General features: G+C 40.2%; 2 protein-coding genes across 2 annotated transcripts; both read left to right on the top strand.

Annotated features, from left to right (window-relative positions):
• The first annotated feature begins 1846 nt into the window (after positions 1-1846).
• On the top strand, positions 1847-7061 carry LOC119647789 (delta-1-pyrroline-5-carboxylate dehydrogenase, mitochondrial-like). Its single transcript, XM_038048981.1, has 2 exons — positions 1847-2112; positions 5381-7061. The coding sequence occupies exons 1-2, from the start codon at positions 1847-1849 to the stop codon at positions 7059-7061; spliced, it is 1947 nt and encodes a 648-aa protein (XP_037904909.1).
• A 407-nt stretch (positions 7062-7468) lies between these two features.
• On the top strand, positions 7469-24236 carry LOC119647422 (RNA-binding protein lark). Its single transcript, XM_038048319.1, has 4 exons — positions 7469-7626; positions 16437-17332; positions 18165-18409; positions 23362-24236. Exons 2-4 carry the CDS (start codon positions 16667-16669, stop codon positions 23453-23455), a joined length of 1005 nt encoding a protein of 334 aa, XP_037904247.1. The 5' UTR covers positions 7469-7626; positions 16437-16666; the 3' UTR covers positions 23456-24236.
• The last annotated feature ends 189 nt before the right edge of the window (positions 24237-24425 follow it).

Here is a 24425-nt window from a genome sequence, read left to right as displayed (position 1 = left end):
GAGTTGGAAACCATTTTATATAGTGATCGTCTTTCTGTCGCCAGTCAATATATCTATGCAATTTATGGGCACGTGTGATGAGTGAATAATTGCAAAAAGCGATGGAATTGTCACTTATTCAATATTGTGTAAAATAACGAATGATATGCGCTTGGGCTAGCACTGGAAATATGTTTTTCTAGATTTTTCAGATTCAATTCAGAAAATTACTGATAATCGATAACGTGTTCTTTTCTCCAAGTATTTTACATATCTAAACTGAAAAAAAATGTTAACATTAAGGAATTCCAACCAAAAGCTGGGGATTTCAAGGAAAGGTTTTCTCTTTTTCTAGCAACCCTACAGCAGAGCCCCAATTTCTTTCATCATTAGCATCTTCCTATCTTTTTCTAATTTTCTAACTGGTCTACTACCCTTAATTGTATACCTCCTTGGATATTCTTGCGGCGTCCGTACCGAACTGAAGGTCGAAGGTCGAAGACAAATTTTTTTTTTAAGAGGTGGAAATCTTCAAAAGGCTAACCTCAGAGTTCACGATCCCTGAGAGTTCAGGATTTTTACCCACTAAAACTTTTCACACCAAGAAACGAATGAAATTTCCCTATCCAGCAGCTTTATTTGCATATTTAGGTTTTGTTTTTATTGGGAGAAGACCCTGTGGTCCACCCCGTCACTTTGTTTGGTTTCTCAGTAGCCTCTATCTTTAGGCATCCTTTATTTAGCAAGTCGTTTGGTTTTATTTTTTTTTTCAGTCGTCTCATTATATCAGCAATATCAGTCAATTTTCGGACTTCGTTATTCTCATGTGATCGTAGTCAGTGGTTATTTTTAATTGCTTGGTCTTTGATGACTTCACTAACCAACTGTACTTTCAGGTCCCTGTACAGATCCTCTTTACGAATAAACCAGGAGAGTCCAATATGCTTCTTCACTTTATTTTGGAACGTTTGAATGACCTTCAGGTTTGATTCTTCGGCACAGCCCCAGAGATGGATGGCGTACGTCTATATGAGCCTTAGGATCTGCTTATAGATTAGCAATTTGTTTTCGATGGTCAGCTGGGAATTCTTCCCCAATAGCCAGTACATCTGTCTGCATATACCATTTAGTTCGTCTCAATTTTGGACCTCACGCGCCTGTGACTTCAGCTGGATTATTTTTTTGTTTGTGAAGTTAATGTACGTTGATTTGCCTTCATTCAATTTATGTTCCATATTTTGAACCATTCAACAATATTGTCAATAACTGTTTGTAGCTTTATTTTTGCCTCTTCTGTAGTTTTACCCGTGGTAAAGATGACAGTGTCGTCCGCAAATGTCGGTATTTTGGCTTCTTCACAGCAAGGTATATCATTGGTATACAGGAGAAGGAAGGGAAACTCTTATGCACTTTCTCTGCGATTGCCCAGCTCTGGCTAGAGTCAGGCTGCGGACACTGGGTAAACCATTCTTTGGGGACCTCAGAGAGATTTCTAGCTGCAGGGTCGGAATGCTACGGGCTGGCTCTGAAGATCGGAGCCGGCTGGACTCTGCTTCCCTGCTCCCATAACAACAGTCACGGTCTTAGGAGTTTGTGGCATCAAAACGGCGCACCAAAGCGCTAATTGGGCTCCTCGGAGCGGCCACTGATACCTACCATACAGGAGAAACAGTGTTGGGTCCAAGGCACTACCTCGCGGTATACCAACTGTAATTTTTTTCAGTTCAGAGTAGATTCCTTGGTATTTCACTCTGAATGGGCGCTCTGATATATATTATTTAAAGGTATCAAAAAAACGAGTCAATCTAGCAGCTCTTTCCATTCATACCAGCATAAATTCGCGGTTTCCCACAGCATGATACATAGAATGCTAAACATCCCCTTAACAAAATCGAGATATTTTAAAGAACTGGCTTATATAAAAGACACCGCGAGAAAGAACGGATACAACACTAACATTATAGACGCAATAATAAGGAAGAAACAGGCTGTCAATAACAGGAAACAATTGGCGTCGTTGCTAGGTATCAATGGCAAGACAACAGTGAGATTGAGCATTACATACACCTTGTTGTGGCTCAGGATCAGCAATGCGCTTAAAGAATTTAAAATAGAGGTTGTCCCAACAAGAAGGTATGCGCAACTTAAAACTCGACTTAGGAGCGTAAAGGACCCGAAATCCAAGGAGGAAGAGGACGCGATCTATAAGATCATATGCCCGGAATGCACCAGTATATATATAGGACAGACTAACTGTCCGAAACACGTGTCTGCAATTCTTAAATAAATAATAAATCTATCGTTAAACTGGAAACTTTTCCTTTTAATAATTTTACACATTTTGTCGGGGAAGCTCTGTTCTCAAAACGAATAAGCTCTGGTGTTTGGACATTTTGAAGATTCATGATCACCAGCGCATTTCACACAATCTTGGATTTTAATTACAATACTTTGGAGTGTCATTGAAATCTTGACATCTTTTGCACTGGAGTATTAGGCCGCTGACTTTCTTTTCTCAGAGCTTCTAATTTGACCTTCATATTAAGGATAGGTAGACACCTAGACCTTCATATTAATGATAGTTAGAGCAACTGTTGAGTACTCCTTTATCATAGCTGCCGATAGGAGGCTTTTAATTTTCTGGTGCTTATCGATTCCGTTAATATTAATCGGCGGAGGAAGTTTCACTTTCAATTTCGTTAAATTTTTGCTTTATCGCATTTTGCGGGGCTTTGTCTAATGATTTTCGGTAACGAGTCTGTCTTTCTTTTCTTAGACACTTTGTGCAACAGACGCTCTTAGACACTCTTTGAGTAACAATCGTGGTCACTTTCCATGCTTCCATATAGCAACACAAAAAGAATATTAGCACAGAACCGTCTCAACACTGGAGCGATGGGTTGAGAACAACCAAAATATTGGCGAGTTGGAGGTCCCGCCAATTAAAGACGGCGGATAAATGCTGCTACCACCAAGCATGGAAGAAACAGTCCGTGCAATTCATCGGCTTAAAAATTATAAGTCGCCAGGATCTCATGGAATTACAACTGAATTGGTCAAATATGGAGGTGACCAACTACACTAAGCGGTTCATTAATTAATACTCAAGGTGTGGGTCAGCGATTCAATGCCTGACGATTGACATTATCTGTTCCATACATAAAATGGGAGATATCACGCAGTACAGCAATTATAAAGGTCTTACGTTGCTAAGTTCCTTCTATAAGATATTCGCTATATAAGATATATGCTTAGAATATTATTAGCCCATACGAAAGAAGCTTCACTCCGGGTAAATGAGCGACGTCGATATCCCGACGAAATTGATAAGACTGACTAGGCTGGCCGTGATCAATGTACGAGGCCAGATAAAAGCAGCAGGATCACTCTCGAGAGCATTCAACATCAACTACGGTCTAAGGCAAGAGGATGCCCTACCATGCATCCTCTTTAATCTAGTCCTAAGAAAAGTGATCTCCGATGTTGATGTTAATACAAAAGGCACCATCCTCTTCAATTCCACCCAACTATTGGCCTATGCTGACGATATTGACATTGTGGGAAGAACAACCATACAGACTACCATATAGCGAGATCTTGGGCTGCACTTTAATAAGGCCAAGACGAAGTACATGGTGGCAATGTCAGCACCAAAAACAAAACATCAAATGGCATTGGTCAAATAAAAACAATAAACAACTTTGAGGCCGGTGAAAATTTCTCACCATAGGGCCACCATGCCAGTCCATATGTATTCCTCGGAGATCTGGGTTCTTAACAAAAAAATATTGCGAACCCTTGGCCGGGTTCGAGAGAAGAATCCTCCAAAGAATTTTTAGCCCCCTACATGAGGATGAACGATTCCGTAGCCTACATGACGATGAAATCTATGAGCGATATTACCACCGTCTGGTTGTGGATAAAATCCAGCTCAACAGATTACGGTGGGCGGGTCACCTAACCCGTATGAAAGAGGATGATCCAGCCCAGAAAATCTATAAGAGCAATATCTATGATAGAAGAAGAAGTCGAGGCAGACCCTGCCTGAGATGAAGCGATGGCGTACACCAGGGCGCCAGATAGGAGATACGAGCGTTTAAAGTTTTTAAAAAGATACCTCCATTTTCCGGGCATTTCCCCAACACTTAGACCCCCCAACCTATACACCATTTCAAAGGACTAATTCCCCTCTATACTAGTGATCACGTATTAACTTCTTTTTCTCGAAATTCCCTATATTAACGGAGATACGAGCGTTTAAAATTTTCCAAAAGATTCCTCCAAAGGCAGATGCAGCATTGTTAGCGTGTCGAACGACATCTGGTTCGGTGCCATCTCGGCGGAAACTAGAATTCCTAGATATATGAATTGATCAACACCTTTAATGCTCTGTCCATCGATACATATAGGGAAATTGCGATGACCCGTCGAACTGAGAACCTTGGTTTAGTTGGTGTTTATTTTCCACCCGACTCTACTTACTTCTCCTTCCAAATTTAGAGACATTTGGTCTAGGTCAATGACTCAATGACAAGCAGAGATCATCAGCCTAATCAAAGTGTTTGAGGAAAGATATCACGGTTCATTGAATTCTTCCAGGACCTCCGCACAAGGCAGCATAACAACGTCATTGATAACAAAAAGAAATAATATCGGCGACAAGATACAACCCTGACGAACTCCGCTTTTGTCTTCAAGTTCATCTGAGATTTTATTTCGATGTTTGCAGCGTTATATGTATGTCGCTATAATAAAAGCTATTAATTTTTCCGAAGTGTTCATCCTGCGTAGAGCACTCTAGATACACCTCTTGTTGACGTTGTCGAAAGCCGGTTTGAAATCCATAAAGGGGAAACGAAACGAAGATCTAAACTCCCTGTACTGTTCCAAAATGATCCGTTGGGTGTTGATGTGGTCAATGCAGGAGGATCCATAACGGAAACTAACCTGCTCTCTGTCAATTAACCCTTCGAGTTATTCCTTTAAGCGTTTCAGGATTGCGAGAACAGAAAACTCGCAGATACCCTTCGACAGAAATCTCAAGAATTATTCCTTTTTTCATCCTCTGGGAAAAGTCTCCACCACCAAAACCCAGGATTTGGTAGTTCAATTCCTGCTTGAGCTGATAACCTTCACTTTTTCATCGCTTCTCATTCTGGGCCAACAACTTGTCCTCTTTAAAAGCCAGACATTAATGCACTGGGAGGGAACTTGAAAAATAAAGTGCATCTAGTCGCTGAAACTGTTTACCTATATTTTCATAGGAAGCTTTGCTAGCATTGTCACATCCTGGAAAAAATCAACAATCTGGAAGTTCATTTCGTGTTAACGTCATAATTTTCAAATCAATAAAAATGAACTTTTTTAAACCTCATATTTTCAAAACTTTAAAATCATTCAGGCAGCACCAAAAAATTATAATTCGACATTATGTGCAGGTGTTTGATCTCGATCATAAATTTAAGGAATTTGAGGTCAAAAATGAACCCGTTCGAGCTTATGCGAAAGGAAGCAAAGAGCGAGAAGAACTGGATGAGGAGATTCAGAAACTTAGCAATACAGAGACCTGTATTCCAATTGTGATAGGGGATCAGGAGATTACGACTCGTGATTATGGTTACCAGCTGGTGCCTCATTGCCATTCTCACAAACTTGCCAAATACTACAAGGCCGACTCGAAAACCATTCAACGGGCCATTTGTGCAGCTTTGGACAAACAGGTAGAATGGGACCGAATGCCTGTTTCAGACCGCATTGATATCTTCCTGAAAGCAGCAGATCTTCTCGCGGGGAAATATCGAACGCAGTTGGTAGCTGCGACGATGTTAGGGCAGAGCAAGACTCCTTACGAGGCGGAAATCGATGCAGGATGCGAGCTGCCTGATTTTATGAGATTCCATGCGTATTTCTTGAACGATATTTTGAAGTACAGACCTATAAGTATTGAGGGTGTTACCAGGAACTCGAATAGGCTACGTGGATTAGATGGTTTTGTGGCTGCAATATCACCATTTAACTTCACTGCGATTGCGGGGAATTTGGCCTATACGCCGGCCCTTTGTGGGAACACCGTCCTTTGGAAGCCATCTCATCAAGCTGTTCTGTCTAATTACATAATCTTCCGGGCGATGACTGAAGCCGGTGTTCCTCGTGGAGTCGTAAATTTCATTCCGTCGGAGGGATCACTATTTGGTGATCGGACTACCGCATGTGCTTGCCTGGGGGCCATCAATTTCACGGGATCAAACGAAGTTTTCCGTCATTTATGGGGGCAAGTAGGTAAAAATATTACAAAACTCAACACATTTCCGCGGCTTTTGGGCGAATGCGGCGGTAAGAATTTCCACTTTGTCCATCCGTCTGCCAATATGTGTAACGTTTTGGCAACTACAATAAAGTCAGCTTTTGAATATTCCGGTCAGAAATGCTCAGCTTGTTCCAGGCTTTACGTGCCAGAGTGCATGTGGTCCGAACTTAAGTCTGAATTAGTGCGGGAAACTAATAGTCTGATTACTGGCGATGTACAAGATCCTAACACATTTACAGGCGCGGTCGTTGATAAACTTGCTTATGATAAGATTGTTAAAGCCATTCAGAGCGCCAAGATCAATAAAAAGATGGAAATTATCGCTGGAGGAGATTACAACGACCATGTAGGATACTTTGTCTGTCCCACTGTTATAGAGACCAAGGATCCTCTCGACAGATTAATGAAGGAGGAAATTTTTGGGCCTGTTCTCATGGTGTATGTGTACAAGGATAGTGAAGTCAAGAAAACTTTAGAATTAGTGCGGACTACAGTGCCATACGCCTTGACTGGATCGATTTTCGCTGAAGATGAGAAATTCATATGTGAGGCGCTGTTTGAACTCAAATATGCTGCAGGAAATATGTACTTGAATTCAAAATCTACCGGTGCTGTTGTTGGTCAACAACCCTTTGGTGGTGGCAAATTGTCGGGCACAAATGATAAACCTGGTGGTCCACATTACGTTTTAAGATTTCTATCAATGCAGGCATTGAAACAGGATTTAATTCTTGATACGAAACTTCACCGTCCAGAAGAGAAGCGGAAATGTTAAACATTTGGCTATAATTTCGCGCTTTCGACTTTATTGAAGTTTAAGCCTGTTTGCGTTGATGAGAAACAGTCGCGAATGTTTGTAAAATGTTTGGTTTTTATTGCAATAAATTTCAGTTAGAAATTCGTTTGCGCTGTATTAATTTTTCGGTGGAAATGGCTTAAATTTCTTTGTGTGTATTTAAAATTCCAAAATAAAATGATTTTGAAAGTGAAATTTTAATTGCATTTATTCATCCTTTCTTTACTCTATGTTTTAATACTGATATCTGCAAAAGTCCGTTAAATAGAAATATTCATCATACTGACATATTCGGAGTCTATTGAACGCACCCCATGGACATGAAATATCGTACGATATTTTCCATTGCTACCATCTCCACACAACAACGACTGATGACTTCATTCGTACGGCCATTTTCTTCGTAATGTTAAGAGGTTTATGAACATCGATTTTGTTCAGAGGAAGTGAGTTTAAATATTTTGCCGTCAAAGGCGGGTAGTAAGTCATCGGTTGTTAAAAGTGAATCTTTACGTAGTTTGACAGTGATTAAGTGTAAAACCGGGTAAGTAAACATGTTAGTTTCAGAGAAATTCCTATATGAAATAAATCGGACAGCGCGAGAAGTGTGCGTGGACGCCATTTTTACTTGAATTGTTCGGTAGAATATGCCGCGACTCGAGATCATATTACGTTGAAAATGACTGGTTGTTTTCAGGAATGAATAGGTGGTTTTCAAAGTTTTAATTGTTGTTACAGGGGATCTAAGTGTGTTAGCGCCGTAAGATAATCCGATTCACATTCTTTCCTTTCCGAATCCTTGTCCTTGCGTTTGAAAATTTCAAGGACTCGAACTCTGACCGGCCGGCGAACGTCTCAGAAGTTGTGTTGTCAAGAGAAACTATGGAAAGTTAGGATACCGTGAAGAAGTAGTATATTGAGAACTTGACCCCGTTTTTGTCACAGCCGGCATTCCCTAAGGCTGTGGTCCGCCTTTCACCCTGTCGGTATGGTTGTACCAAGGGAATCAAACCTAAATTGTTTTTTTACATTTTGCAGATCTAGTTTGAAGGCTTCGTCGGATTGACCAAATGAAGATTAAGGAATGCTTCCCAGGAATTGTTTTTTTTTTTTGTTTTCTGTAATTTTCTGGTCCCGCAGCTACATGGAGATACTATTTCGATCTTTCCACTTTCTTCAGGCTTCGGTTCCCTGTTTTCTTCTCAATAACACCAAACAATTAAAAGTCTTGGTTATTTTCCATAAATTGAAGTTTGCCAGGCATCCAAAATGTATTGTTAGCCAATTTTTCTGCGTTCCTACATTAACATCCAGTTAAGCAGTTTCGTTGATAATTTTGGAACATTCTCAAAGTTCGTTCCTCAGAAAATATCAATCGTCTTAGCTTTATTCGCTTGAGATTCATTATCCAATCATAAACTTGATGCAAAGCGATACATTGACGGTGCGGTAATCGAGGTGGTTGTCAGATTCCCATCCTCTGTTTGGGTTCGAATCCTTTCCCCAATCATAAATGCTTGTGTTTACGCAGATACATAATCTGCGTAGTATTGAGTATATTTATAGTGAAGCTCAAGGGTCTCAATCACAATGAAATTCAAGACATATAAGGAAGGAGAGATTGGGCTGTTTGGGCTCTATAACTATGAACACTAGACGCATTAAATGGAGTAAGAAGTTCTGAGCCTAACAAGAAAAATAAACTTTTAGTCGTTTTTATTGTTCGATAAATCTTCACAGCATTACTCTTTCAATCTAGCTACCTTTCATATTTCTATACCTTTTGAAAAAAAGACTTATTTGTCGAGGTATGCAAGGTAGGTCCAAGTTTATTCAATGCTCTCAGCAGCGTGATGAATATCCTGTGCTATAGCAGCACACCTCTGCCGTGAGAAGTCGGTTCTTCACTTCGTCAGTTATACGGTCCAGTGAAGGGAATAGTTTCTCTATTCTCCAAATACCCAATTTCGATTATTCCATGATCATCCCAGAAATGCTGGACATAATCTTGGTGGCTGTCGAGTTTTCGAACGGCTCCTATCAAGTGTAACAGTGAATACCTCGTTCGTCGACCATCAATCGACATAAAAAGGTTATTAATTACTCAAAAAGCGAGGCCAGATCGTACTTGGAATCATGAACACGTATCAACTTCTAGCCAGACGGCATTGATCGCCCGATTAGTTTCTCCTGCCCAAAATGTCCATTTAAGATGTTGAAGCGCCCAAACCAGCAGATGTGAATGTTTGAAAACATTCATCCTCACCTTTGCTATAATTTTTTCAATCAGTGTGTGTGGTTCAACGCGTTCCAATTCAAAATGTCTGATCTGTGAAGAGTGAGTCCTTGCGTTGTTATGTAGACATGGTTTGGCGGCCCTTAACTTTCTCGGGAGGGATTCCTGTCTGAAAAAAAAAACAAAATATGATGTTCCGCGGCTTTTCTATTATTCATTTTTCTTTTTTTTTTGTTTGGGTGGCTAATTCTTCGAAATTGTGATCGAGGTATTGTTCCTTTGAAGCTCAAACAAATCCTTGAAATTTCGTCAAACGCCAGGAACGGTGTGAAAATACAACTTCTCACTCCCAGGGATAATTTTTTCCAAAGGTGGATCATTTTCTTGATGTGTGCGAGGTAGATCTCAGAGGTCAATGGAGACTAGCAAATTTCTTCCTATAAAGGCATGTCTCAAGCTTCGGAATTAAATCTAATTACTCCATGGGACCAAAAATTGTCCAATTCGATCAATTTAATCAGCAATTTTAGGGGTTATTCGGCGCTTTGCTGCAATCAATCTTTGTGTTTATAAGCTCTGATTGACCTTCCAGGACGGGGGGGTGCATTAAGGGGGTCATCCCGTGTGAAGGCCTTTTTTTGAAAAATTATTGTGGAGGACTGGATAAAGATAGAAACGTGATTTTTTTAGTATATGTTTATTCATATCTCTAGTATATGTGGTAAATCTTTCAGCTTGATAGCTTAGCTAGTTTTCGGAGTACGTGTTAATTTATGCACCCATCTCCAAAAAAAGGTGTTTTTCTGCTGCCACGCTGGAGGGCGCTGTGTTTATCTGAGGAAAAAAAACTAAACGGTATTTTAATGCGGACCATATTCCACGGTACGCAAACTAGGATAATTAAAATATATTAAAAGGTAAATTTTTGGTGAGCTTTTAAACTTAATTTTTTGGTTTTTGGTGCTTTTTTACGGCTTTTTTTTATGAATAAAAAAAAAAACTACCCGACGGATTGCAATTATCCTAGTCCGCAAACCGTAGAAAAATGTATTAAAGAAGCCGTGAAAATTTTAAAGAATTTGGTTGGATAGATTTTGAGCTATGGTGGCAGCCGATTTTCCAGATGCAGTTTCGAGAAAAACTGAAAATTTAAATGTGATTATTATATGATTAACAGTAAAATTTTAACTCACCATTAATTTGCTATACCTATAGAGAGCACCATCCGTTTCTTCAAAAAAGTCTTGTAAGGCCGATTGTTGCTCTCTGGTCTCAATTGTGGCTCTTTAAGCGAGGTCAGTCGATCGTCGTTCGGACCGCCAAATTCGCGCTTCATTACGGCGATCAGCATAAACCTGATATATGTGACCAACTTGACATCCCATTGTCACTAGGATTTTGAGAATGTCATTGAATCCTTCATTGAAAATAATGACAGCCAGAAAACTGGCTATTTCTACGACCTTGGCCCCAGAATGAAGGTGCTTAGGAGCGAAAGTCCAGATCAATGCATTTAACGACTCATTGTTATTCTGGGTTTCTGCTCCTAAACATCTGTTCAAGAGATCATCTCGTGACAAATCTTCGTAGATTGGTTTGATGACTGTTTGAACTTCTTCAGTCAAAGGTGCCTTCTCGTGGTGAAAACTATCCAGTTCTCCTTTAGATTCCGCTTTACGCCATTTGCACCAGCTGTCCTCGCCTGCTGGACAATTTTGATGCTGAGGATTTTCATCTGTAGAACATTTATGGAAGAAAGTTGCCCAAATTTCTTGCTTCGTTCCTTCTATCGAATTTGCGTGTCGACGAACAGCCAGCCCAGAAAATGTAGTGAGATCCTTATCAGTAAGTTTTCCAGCCCCTTTTCCATCAATGCCTTTGTGATTTTTCTTTGCATTTCTAAGCCGCGTTCCCATTCTCTTCTCGACATGTCCTACGTATTTCTTTTTTACTGTTACGTATATTTTATTATTTGCAGAAATTTGGAGAAATACCGGAGAAAACTCCAGCAAAATCCAATATACAATATACAAAACTTGTCGCAATTGGAACATCCATGTTCATGCGAAGTCCTTTTTATTCTCTGATAAGTATCGATTCCCATGAAATACTTGTTTTTTAGTGCGAGCATGACGTTGAACGTTAAAGCGATCTCCCTTCGTACGATCCATTTAAAAAAATCATTGAACATACAAACAGCACAATACTTACAACAAAATATAACTGAGTATAACTTGAACGCCTTTCAGTGCTCACTCTAGACTGGATTATCCTTTTTAGTCCAAACAGCAAATAAGTTTAGACAATTGATTGGTTTTCTATCTTCTCATATTTATACCTGTGTTCAAATTTATAAGACTCAGGTAAAAAACTAACAGGTAAAAAAAGATTCGATGCTCTTTCTCATCGAGTACTTTAGCCGCGGCTGCAAACTCCTTACCTGTTTAACCCTGTAAATTCGGAAGGACTCGGAATATCGGAAAATCCCTTTGCCCACATATTCTTCACTATATATAGATACAGTTCATGCAAAAAAAAAATCGATTTCTCCAACCCGACACACGGGATGACCCCCTTAACATCAAAATTGTATGTTTGTTATGAACTCCTAACATATGTGATTTTCGGAGAAGTTTGCATACTTCTTGCACTGATAGTGGCACATTTCATTGCATATCACATCCAACAATGGACTTGCCGCCTTTTCTCAATGTCTATCGCTTTTGATGAAGTTCTTTACTTGGTATTGCTTCAGGTCAAAATAACTCGATGGCACGACCTAGACATGAGTTGATGGTCTGGTACTTCTGAGTATAACAGTGCAAGTCATTTTTGCATGGAAACATAGAGAGACACCTAATTGCTTGGCGAGCATTTTCTGTGTTTGGGTATCGTCCTTGTCGAAAGAGCCTCCAATTCGTGGTCCTTAACTTTTCCGGGCCAATTTTCACGCTCCTTGTCGCTTAGATCGAAATCGCTATCTTTGAACCGACGGAACCAGTCTCGGCATGTTTCCGATAGAGCATTGTTGCCGTAGGTCTCCACAAGCATTCGATGCAATTCAGCGGCTGATTTCTTCAAATTGAAGCAGAGCCTCCCGCTAATGCTTCATTCCGGGAACAAAATGACATAATTATTGAAGAGAAAAAAAAAATGTTTTTGCATGAAATTGCTGATGATATACACTGACAAATGTCGAACTAAAAAAAAAAAAATATGGCGTGCTCATAGCATCACAGTTTCCAACCGCTTTGACATTGATTTGTAAAGCGAATCTAGGATATCACAGGAAATGTCTTCATACTACAATATTTCAATTTCCATTCTGCAAGAGTTGTTGCCTTTTTCTTACGCAATTCCGAGAAGATTATTCCCCACACTTCCTCGATCGTGTTCTGGACTTTTCGCGGGTCAGGGTAAAGATTCTACCTCCAAAAGAGAAATAGCGGGCGATAGTTAATAAGGACTGTGTCCTGTTATGCATCCACAGACCATGACATATGGAGAATGTCTGACGGTTGATAGCATGCATTCATCGCTGTATCGCTCTGCCTTTCTCAGGCGAACTAGGGCTATACCATTTGGTCCAATCAAATTAAATTTAGACTCATTAGAAAAATTACTTTTTTCCAGTTATCGACGCTGTAGTTTCGCCCGGTCTAGTCCCATAAGGTAGATTCCCTTAGCTTTCTTTCAATCTGAATCGGAGGCTACCTAATTTCCTTACAATCCGTGTTACGTGTAACAGTGATTTTCCATATCATCCACAAGAGGTGGAGCTTCAATGAATGTTATACGATTGATCCACGCCCGTCACCGGGCTATCGGAAAGGTTTATGACTACCACCAATCTCTTTGGTGGGCCAAATCTTGTAGAGTTCTCTGGGGAAGCGGAAGGCCAACCTCTTTCGCTTCAGTGACAAATTATAAAAGCTATCGACTTGAAATTTTGCATGCTTTTTTATTGAGTCCCTGGAATGGAAATCACATGGATATTCCTTCATGAGAATGCAAATAGAACGATTCGCGCGGGGTAGAATCCAAACTTTCCATGTGACCCCTTACTAATTCAAAGAAAATGTTTCTTTAGTTCTGATGAAAATCTAATGAACGCACTTAAATTTGAGCATAACATTTTGAAATGGTCGCACGCAACCAACTGCCCTTGTGGCAGCCCCTGTGCTCGAATAGTGTACCGCCGATGATGTGGCGGTGAAATTCGCAGAACTCTATAAACCTTTCACCATTGTTATTGTCACCATTAGGACCTTTGTATGAACGTATAGAAAAACAGGTTTTCACCTGTGCAGATGTTGAATTCTGCCACTCATTCAGGAAATCTTTTTCTTCAGTCTTTGTCCCGTTCACAAGTGGTGTCTGCGTGTCGTGGTCGGTTTCGCCATTTTATTTTACCAAATGCTTGATCTGGATGCAATCTCGAGGCTTTTAAATCCCCATCCAGCGTTGTTTCCGGCTGCCTTTGGTCGTTTACTGTCGACTTCGATGTTCAGACCAATTCTTGATAGCGCCACTCATTCCGGAAATATTTTTTTGAAATGTGATATTTATGTATGCTTCTGGAGCTCGAGCAAATGCTGTCGATGTGTATCCTCTTTTGCAAAGGTGTCACTATATTTTTTCGTCCGGTTGTAATTAATAAATGCCAATCTGCCTACTCTGATTGCATTTTAGCCTCCGACATCCAAAAGATTCTTCTGCGTTTCTTAAAACGCTCATAAAAGCTTTCATGTCCCATTATATAGGGAATCTCTGTTACTGCGTAGAACTGCACGATTATGATGCCTTTTAACCTGGACCGGAACTTTGTCAAAAGCCGGTTTCCGGGCAGAGGGAGCACGCCTTGTTTTAAGTAGCAGTCCGACATCGGGCATAAAAGTACAGTGACAGTCATGGCACTTATTTTGGCTTAGAGTGCGCATTTTATACCCCCGGAAGTCTTGTTCAAGTTGGAGAAAGGGAGCATTGGGAGGGCCCTCTATACTGCTGTTGAGGAGCGTTTGCACATTTCAGAAATCAATCATTGCCATTTTCGATTCTACTTTGAGGTCGATTCGCTACTAAAAAGAGTTTCGAAATTTGGCTGCTGACCAACAAATTCCTATTCTTTTTACTCATCTTTTATGACAATTAGGGGGTACTTTGAGGGTATTCTTAAATCCGAATTCATAGGATATATTGAGTACGGGTAGCTATAATTGCACGGATGTTGGCCCTAATAAACCTGAGTCACTCAATTCTATCTAAGTTACTAGTCGAAATATCTACCATTGAGAATGGTGGGAATTAATTGCTCGAAATTATTTCAATAGATCCGAATAACGTAAAAAGCCGAAGGAATAATCTAAACTTTGCTTACACGTACTATGGACAGCTTCGGAATTATTGAGATCACGTTTTGTGGTCGTGACTTCGACTAGTTCCATTAACACCAAAATGTCGAAAATTTTGCCCTTGAATGAATTTTGGCCTATTAAAGAGGGGCCCCACAGAAAGTAGTCTGCGTTAATCATAATATCAACAAAAAAATGAATTTCCTGCATCGTTTCGCTTGCTGAATGTTTTGTTTGTTGCAGGGCTTTTGATATAGATTTCACCAGGGGGACCCGATTTGAGACAGTAATCGGCAATTTTGCTTGTTATTTATCTCATCAGAAAATATAATTTGTCGATGAGAGTAGAGATCAATTTCCATTTCGCAAAATATTCCGGGGGATCACTATTGGTTATCTTTAACTTTTGCGAACGGTGAGGAAAGTACACTTTATTATCTTCGTCGTGTTTATAGCAAATTGTCTGGTACAGGAAATTTCCTTTCTTAATAACAATACAAGGAAGAGTGAACTTAGAGGGAGCTGTTGTCCTGGACACTGAAAATGTCTATGAGGAATTTGGCCTGAACATTCTGAAAGAAACGATTGAAGTTGAACTCATTTGAGTTTCTATGAATTGAAGGAATGTATACAGAGTGAATGCTCGGACGCAGGGTGAGGTGACAGTTTGACATCGTCCATGAACTGCGAAAATTGGTGTTCATGTCGCGATTTTTACTAGTAACTCCGAGCTGCGCTGACAGAAAATTAGCATCTATTGACTCCTTGACATATTCATCCGTGTCGAAAAATTGTTGTTTAGAAAATTCCTCCTTAACCTATTCAACGCGGGACTGAAATCTAAGGTCATCACCCAGGGACGAATGATTCAATTGTCGGCATGAAAGTACTCTGCGTTTCCTGCGCTTTCTGTTGGCTGTAGAGCTTTGATCACGAAAGAAGGTGGAAGATATGAAAGCCAACGTTTGGTCTAGACGCGTGTTTTTTTGCGACGTTTTTATCGGAAATGCAGAGGTGTCCTCTCCCCCAATCTGATTATTGAATCACCCGCAGTGAATGTGTTAAAAATGGTTTCTCAGTGTATTTCTCATTAAATTCGCTGTATCCGGCTCGGGATAGTCACTTCATAGAGTAAAGTGTAGCGGCTTTCACAGGTTGGTGTTAAATGTCTCAAGACATCTTTAGTCTTTTGGATTGCCTTCTACTGATTTTAATATTGGTACCAATTTTAGTCCTTGTCTTTTCCGGATCCCTTGTTTTGTTTCTAGAAATAAATTTACTTTTGGTTGAGGGATTTGCTATTATTGATCCGTTAAGTTATGAAAAAACATATTATTCATCCTATCATGAATTTTTATACTCTTAGCGCGAATTCGTCCAATATTTGTCACCTTTCTTCGTGCCTGTTGGTATTTTAGTGTTGCTTTGGTTTATTCGATATTAAATATGATAACGGCAGGGATTATCTTCGGCTTTTATGCTGTCTGATATCGACATTTCTTATTGGCGCAGCAAAGAGTTGCTGTTGTGTTATTTGCGTGATTTTTTCAAGTTTCGGAACGGCAGATTTTGCAGTCCTTATCTTTCAGGACTGTAATGTTGAATTGATTTTTAGGGGGACCACGATTTATTTATTAAATGGATATTTAAACCGTTTTAAATAGAAAACATATCTTATTGTTATATACTACAAACAAATAAATCCTAGCTTGTTTGAATGCTCAATTCGCTTTAAATCCAATTGTGCCTATTTATTTTGTATATTAGAGAAACGCGGCGTTCCCGGTTTCGACGTGTCAATAGTCTGTCGGGCAGAATTATAAGAAGAAATTAAGAAAGATCATCGCTGTGTATCCTATACACATATCGTACGACGTAGTACGAACTCATTTTGTAAACGGACGGCGATTAGAAAAGCAAAAGGTATACTATCTCAATACGTTGCGTTTATAACCGTCTTCAACTCTACGAGAAGTCGATCGGAAAGCTAAGCAAACATGCCGGGCGCTGGAACATTTAAGCTCTTCATCGGAAATCTCGACGATAAAACACAGGCCAGCGAACTACGTCCGCTATTCGAAAAATACGGGACGGTTATCGAGTGCGACGTTGTGAAAAACTATGGTTTCGTTCATATGGAAAACGAGCAGCAGGGTCGCGATGCTATACAAAACTTAAACGGTTACGTTCTCAATGATAACCCGATTAAGGTGGAAGCGGCCAAAAGTCGACGGGCACCGAACACACCGACTACAAAAATTTTCGTTGGCAATCTAACGGACAAAACCCGAGCGCCTGAAGTTCGGGAACTCTTTCAAAAATATGGTACCGTGGTCGAATGTGACATTGTCCGTAACTATGGATTCGTTCATCTGGATTGTATCGGCGACGTGCAAGATGTTATAAAAGAATTGAATGGACGTGTGGTCGATGGTCAACCGTTAAAAGTTCAAGTGTCGACGAGTCGTGTACGACCGAAGCCGGGTATGGGCGATCCAGAACAGTGCTATCGTTGCGGTCGTTCGGGGCATTGGTCCAAGGAATGTCCACGTCTAATGTTTGGCGAACGCGGCTATAGAGATCGTATGTATGGACGGGATCCGTATCCGCCGCCTCCGCCACCACCGCCGTTTCTACGCGAAAGGATTATGGATGGTTTTAGGGTAACGATTATAAATTGAGAGCAAATTTTTTTAATACATTTTTCTTTTGAAGTGAAAACAATGTAACCGGAAGATGGATTACTGCAGAATTTTAGTTTTGTTAATATATTTTTATCTTTGGTACTTGAAGCACAAAACTGGTCGGCGTTCATTTCGATTATTCTTCAATGATAGTCAAAAAGTCGTCATGCAATGCAATTTTGTTAAACTACTTATTGAATTGAAATATGTCCCTAGACAGACGTAACATTGGGTCTTAGAATTGTTTTTCCAAATCAGTGCTCAGACTTTTCAAATAAAAATTTACCTTCAGTAACGGCAAACTTCTAAAATGTTTGATTAACTTGATTTTCCAAAAAACAGACTTATTTTCAAATTTTTAGTTTCGCCGATAGCCAACTTGCATCTTCAATTCAAATGTAATCCATGCCGACCAGGACAATATGTTTTTTGTTCCTCTTCCATTTGAAATACAGTTTTCACACAAACGATACATAGTCTAGATAGAACGCTTTTTCCAATTAACTTCCTATTAGCTCTAAATTTTCCTAGACAACTGTAATATACTAGCATGCACTATAATTTTGAAGACCTAAAAAGCATTGCATAAAAAATGTTTCGCTACTTAGATGTTTGTTGCTAAGAAACAGTTTACGAGACATGCATTATTCTGTGAAAGTGTGAGAAACGGTTTCGAGATGCCGGACGTTAACTATAAGAAATGTCGACAACGTTTCATAACAGCAAATGCCTATCTATCGCTCATCGATAATGGTCTTGATTTTGGGTTCGGGCTTTTCTCATGAATTTTGTATATTCTTCCCTTTTCTAGGATTATGATTACTATGATCGCCGATATGATGACGGTCGTGATTTGTTCGAAAGGCGCTACTCGAGTTCGCGTATGCGCGACCCATTCCCGCCACCACCAATGGCACGACGGGAACCAATGCCCCTACCTCCACCATTGGGTGGTAGCGGGCTGAGAAGCAGCAGTAGTTTGAGTCGAGGCTATGACTCAATGTTCAGCCGTAGATCACCGCCACCACGCAGCAGCAACGGTCTCAGCAGATATTCGTAAGTTTGTTTCCTTTAATGTTGCTAAAACTTCAAAAGATCTTTAGGTTATATAAGTATGTTGTAGATAGCAAACTTTCAACCTATTTAGTTTGTAGGTTCTTAAATTGAAGAGTTCAAATTAAGATAAAGAGTTGGGAGCCATTTGATTACTTCAACCAATTTTTGGAGGACATTTGTTGATTAATGTACACATTCCTGATTGTATGCACATTGACGGAACATTTTAGATTCTTAGATATTTTTAGTCGTCCACTTTTGCCTCACAATTTCTGTGTACTTAATACATGAGTTTTGTTACAAAGATACAAATGAAGGTCTGAAATATCTGTTTGATTTGTGTAACAAACTATGATTTACATTTTCTGGTTCATCCGCAAGCTTGCGTTATCTGCCGCACAAAGTTTGTCGAGATAACTTGGATTTGCCCATTCCATTTGAGGCAGCAGGTAGTGAATTATATCGCACTTGTCGTGAAAATCAACTCCTCACTTGGAACAATTGACGCATCAGACCATCTATTAAATTTTTGTTAAGAATGGAAAACGGTTCCGAATGTCGCGCTGCATGAATTGCCCACTAAAAAGCATGGAGGATGCAAGGAGACTAACATAGATGAGGAGGCATTACGTGGTTGGATTATCAAGCGATTTTACAACTAGCAGCAATTTTCAAGGCTTATTCAGCCCCAAAAAAAACGCAAAGTAATGTATCTCGCGCATTTCTGCTTCAACTGTTCGGAGCTAGATGTGGTATATTTTGTTGAGGATGTTGGGAGTCACCACTTGGGAAGCAGCTTCCTCTCTTGTGGTCCACGGACTACTTTTTGGGTTAAACATCCAAGTTCAAAAAGAAAAAATCTTGACTGACGGTTTCGTCCAGGGTAGAGGCAACTCATCAGACGCTGCCTCACCTTTGCCCGTCAGTCAAGATTTATTCTTTTTGAACTTGAACTTTTTGTCCGTGGATCACAAGAGAGGAAGTAAGTTGCTTTCCAAGTGGTCCGGTCCGTTATCAAGTGGATACGGACTCAGTACCCTCAACAAAAAAATTCACTTCGGCCCGGTCTAGGTTTGAACTTAGGGCGGATTTTACTTCAAAATAACTCGCACTCATGTCGTGTTTGCGGTTATATATAAATGGAGCGCTTAACTACCTGTCGCCGCTTTTGCTCACACTGGTCCCAGGGTAGAGGTAAGGCAGCGTCTGATGAGTTGCTTCTGCCTTGGACGAAACCGTCAGTCAAGATTTTTTCTAAATGTTGTACTCCCGAAAGCTGGGATCTCACACTTCCAGGGAAGGGGGGTTAGTGAGGACTACACTCACTGCATGAATATCAAGGGTAAATCGAGCTCCAAAAAGAGCAAAGGAGGGGTTTACTTCCTCTGCAGCGTTCGAGCCCTATATATCTTCCATCTGGCACGGCCGTAGACGACACAATGAGTGGCGGAAACATGCAATGTATCTATGCCTAGAAGGCGATTGGTCCTCAGTGGCAACCCAACCACTGGTCGAAGAACAAAATTTTAAGGTTATAAGCTGCATGTTTCTAGGTAAGGATGCTTTATCAAAGGCTTAGGGGAAAAATCTGTAGCGACGGCAACTGCGTCACCGCTCAAAAGAGGATTCGCAAAAGCAAAAAAAACTGCTTCAAACACACTGCAAAAATTATCCCAGTTGGCTTGTCCGTGCTTTCTGAAGGAAATTGTTGCCTTTCTGTTTCCCCACCACCAAAACAACGGGAGACAAAGGATGGTATTATTCTACGAATCCGTGGTACCTCCAGTTACCGAGAACGAGCAGTAGGAAATATGGATGGTATCCCTAAATAGGTCAATAAAGCTAGCAGTGAAAATTAGGTTCGATCTTTTCGCCAACACATTCGAAGCGTACCTAAAAGAAGGAATATTCCTTGACCAATGGTCAATAAGCCACCTGCAGATTCAGCATTTATCGCCCGATCTGCTTGTTGTATACAATGGAGAAGATAATGGAGATCTGCAACAGATTGTTAGCCATCGTTCCAAGCGGCAATCGTCTATTGGAGTGACAGTATGTGTTTCGGCGCGCATATTCTACAGTGGATGCTATAATCACTGTTATTTCGGCCGAAGCGGCATTAATTCTGGTGTTTGTGCTGGATGCACACCTTTAACTCTGGCAGCTGGAGCTAAATTAAAGGCGAGTTGGCTTTTATAAGTTTTCCTGTATATTTTTCGAGTTTGGTCGAGAATTATTTCTTAAGGAGAACAGATGAGTGTCCCAAAGAGTACATCGTCACAGCAGGAGTATCTCAGCCGAAAAAGTCACAAATAGATTCCAGTCCACGATAGGGGGAAGAATTTGATAACGACAGGGTGGTCAGGACGATGATCTATTATTGTCCGTGGAAATTAAACAGATTCTGAAGGAAAATATCACACTTATGTTTTCTGCACAGGGAAATGGGAGTTTGCCTCTCAGATTGATGACAAATTTTGTTTATAAAAAATGTGTTTACATACAGTCGCCCGCCCCAACAACACCTTTTTCCTCAATGGCAGCGTGAAGAACGCCACTTATAACGAGGAGAGAAAGTATCGGTTACAAAATGCAATCTTGGCAAACTCGTTCTTCTTCTTTAGCATTTGTTCCGTTCGCAAACGACTAGTCGCCAATTGTTGTAGCCAAGACCTTTTCGCTATCTTAAGGATTGTACTTTCTTCCATTCTATGCGAAAAATCTTGGATATCCAGGATTTCCGTATAAGTGCAAAAAGTAGCTTTGCATAAATTGCAAAAACAGCAATGAATAACTCTGCCAGGAGATCGCCAAGCCCAGCGGCTTTACTCGGAGAGGATTTCACTTTATTTCTAGGAACAGCCTGTAACGAAGACTAGTCATTTTATCCACGAGAGGTGCGATGTGTTTGAGTCCCGTGGTGAAGTGTTTCTTCCGCCTCTTCAACCGTTCATTATCGCGGCCTCGATCGACAGGCATAAAGATCAGAAGATTAGCGACCACCAGCAAGTTCTTTCGTGATGCGATGTAATTCTTGCCGTCTCACTAGCGTAATAATAAATTTCTTTTTGTCAAAGCGTACATTTCGGGTATTTGGCATCCGAATTTGACCGCGACGCCATCACTTGATCAATAGAGCCTTCAATCCGTTCCGTTCATCGATCTTTGATCAGCGAGAATTTCTGACGTTGGCGACCTAAGTAGTGTCCGAGAAAAACTTACTTTTAACAACGACTCAATGCTCGTCAATATTCTCAAACTCGATATTCAAGGCATTTAACATCCGATCGGTGTTGGACGACTCCCTAACGTAGCTCTTCAAGTCTGCGCGAAGCGGTTATTAGATGACATTCCACTCGAGATAGCTTCTAAGTCTACTTCTTGCGCTGTTGGCTAGTTGAAACCTAACTAATCTTATGGCAAGTTCTGTATTGTGTGCCAATGTGCCACTAAGATGAGTGGGTGGCAACTGCAGAAACCCACAAATTTCTTATTTTGCTTTACCCATCAGCTCTCCTTGGCATTCCAGTCCCCCGTCACGATCATAATGTGACTTAGGAAGCCTCTCATGATCTTTCCTTCGGTTGCTCATAGAAAGCTTTCTTCTGCTTAATCTCCGTTGATGCGTAGCACTTACTCTTAAAATATTCCTGAATCTGGATCAGAATTTCCCAGTCAGTATCCTGTTCGAAATTGGCTCCCATGTAAAGATGAAGACAGACGAATGCTCTCCGGAGTCCCATTATGTACGCTTGCTTAGCCCATAATATTCAGCTTGTAAATCCGAACTCTCGCTCGATTGTTCTCCTGGTTCTGCTAAAATGTTAAAACCGCCCATTTGGAGTTGAAACCACCATCTACACGGGCTAACTGAAGCAATATGTTTACACTTTCTCGTAAAAATTAAGTGGTTAGTTTAGTACTATTGAAGCTTTTGACAGTAAGTCTACTTTTTAAAATGGCCAAGTAGGGTGGAGATATTATTTAATCGTGTAGACGTCACTATCTTTGTGAAACACTCGATTCTGGTAGTCGCCTCCAATGATCTACGAGTTACTCGCGTCGTGTATAGTCGCGGACTTCCAATAAATTCAACCAACATTAATCTGATGCTCTCCATCTCGCGCAGCTGAACGGACCTGCGCTAAACAAGGATACATTTCTTGGATTGAGCTTAACAGGATCTAAGGAATAAGTGTAGGCACTACTGTGGCTATGCGGTCTTGCGTAACAGAAGCTCTTCTCATTGTGCTCTTACAATCATCCACCCACCTTCATATCAAATATATTGTGTTCTGAATCGTACATTCTTCCAGGGCAGTTTCACAGCTAGGAATACAGACGATACAAGAAGCTTGTTTGCGAATAATTTATGATTCGACTCCAAAGCGAAATATAGCTATTTTGATTGATAGTCGGCCCGCTCAGAGGTCTCTTTTCCATTGAACTCCTAGAAAGAATATAGAAGAAGGAATGAGCGCCTCCACGAACTGGCCAGACGGGGTTCCATCCTGGCGAACAGTTAATCTACTCGCTCTAAACAATTCCTGATTCCAGATGGCGCATACAGATCACCTGTGTTAAGTGAAGCAAGATTCGGCGGTTTTAAATCAGCCTCGTATGGTTACAAACAGGATCTCGGCAATATGTACAAGGTATTGCCGACAGGTGTCCACGCCGCCAGATATATGCCGCCATACCTTGTAATAAGCATTGTCTACGTTGCGGAAAGAAATGCGAAACCCTCAAGCATTTTCTTTGTGTTTGTTCCGTTTTAAGGATAGGGCCAGACATCACATTAGAAAAATTGTTCTTTGGTGATCTCAAAGAAATACCTAACTGTAGTGTGAGGTGGTTATATCCTTCATTAACATAACGGACACGGACTTTAATAGAAACATTAATCGCATTTCACACAGCATTAGAACTTAATATTTTTCTCTTCATTTCAGGGGCTACGAGGATTTCAGTCGCGATTCATTTGACGACCGACGACCAGGCCTGAGAGGAGCATCCCCACCCGGGCGACGTTATGCACCCTACTGAGACGAGTTAAAATTCATGCATATACAATACAAATACAGTAGATAGATTGGACACGTTGCGCACAGTACACAATGCACGTAGAAATCTTTTAGCCCCATATCGTTTTTGAGAGTTTAGTTTAGTATTTGACCTCAGATATCGGCATGATTGTCGGATATAAAATATGTAATTCAATGGTATTTCTCGTTTCTACTTTTCTTTTAAGTTTAAGACACTTAGATTTACATATCTCCTACATAAACTTTGTTTACAGTAATTGGAATATACATACTTATTTGAAGATTATTATGTTCAGTCTAAAAATATCATTCCCAGAAATGCCTGGAGAGCTCTTTTATTTACTACATTCTTCTGAAGGATGTGTATAGGCCAATAAACCATTTCCCACGTTACATGTCTTCTGATTCATTTATCAACCTTCAGAGATTGGCCTGAACATTTAGAAAAGTGCGTACAAATACAATTTGAAAATTTACTGGAAATATTCTCATATTCTCTCATTGAGGCAACTAAAATTCAATAATTTTAATCTAAGATAAATTAAAGTGGAAGCATCCTAACAGTGTCCTTTGCTATCCTTATCATCTGTTTCCCTTGTTTTGTAATTTCCAGACTACAAATAAAACCTTGAATACAATCATGTATTAATTATGTCATGAGAACGTATTTTTCCTTGGCAATGGTAAGAGTACGAGTATTTTAGAAATTAATCTATATATTGTAAGTGGATCGTGTAACATATGATTGAGATTTTGGTGAAATTAAAAAAAATAGAAGTATATCTTGAAGTTACAGTTTTTCACTTTTACTACATAGCAATAGGGTTTGGTCGAGATGGTCCTTAAATCTATAAGGAATGAGGCCATGAATGGCGTGATTAGGTTTTGATCGGCAGACGAAAGTGATTCCTGTGTGGCTTGCAAGCTGATATTTGTCTAATTTGCCCGAAAGAAGTTCCTAGATGCCTTGG

This window comes from Hermetia illucens, chromosome 2, assembly GCF_905115235.1.
Source record: "Hermetia illucens chromosome 2, iHerIll2.2.curated.20191125, whole genome shotgun sequence".
In the NCBI taxonomy this organism is placed as follows: domain Eukaryota; kingdom Metazoa; phylum Arthropoda; class Insecta; order Diptera; family Stratiomyidae; genus Hermetia; species Hermetia illucens.
This window is presented reverse-complemented; position numbering and strand designations above follow the sequence as displayed.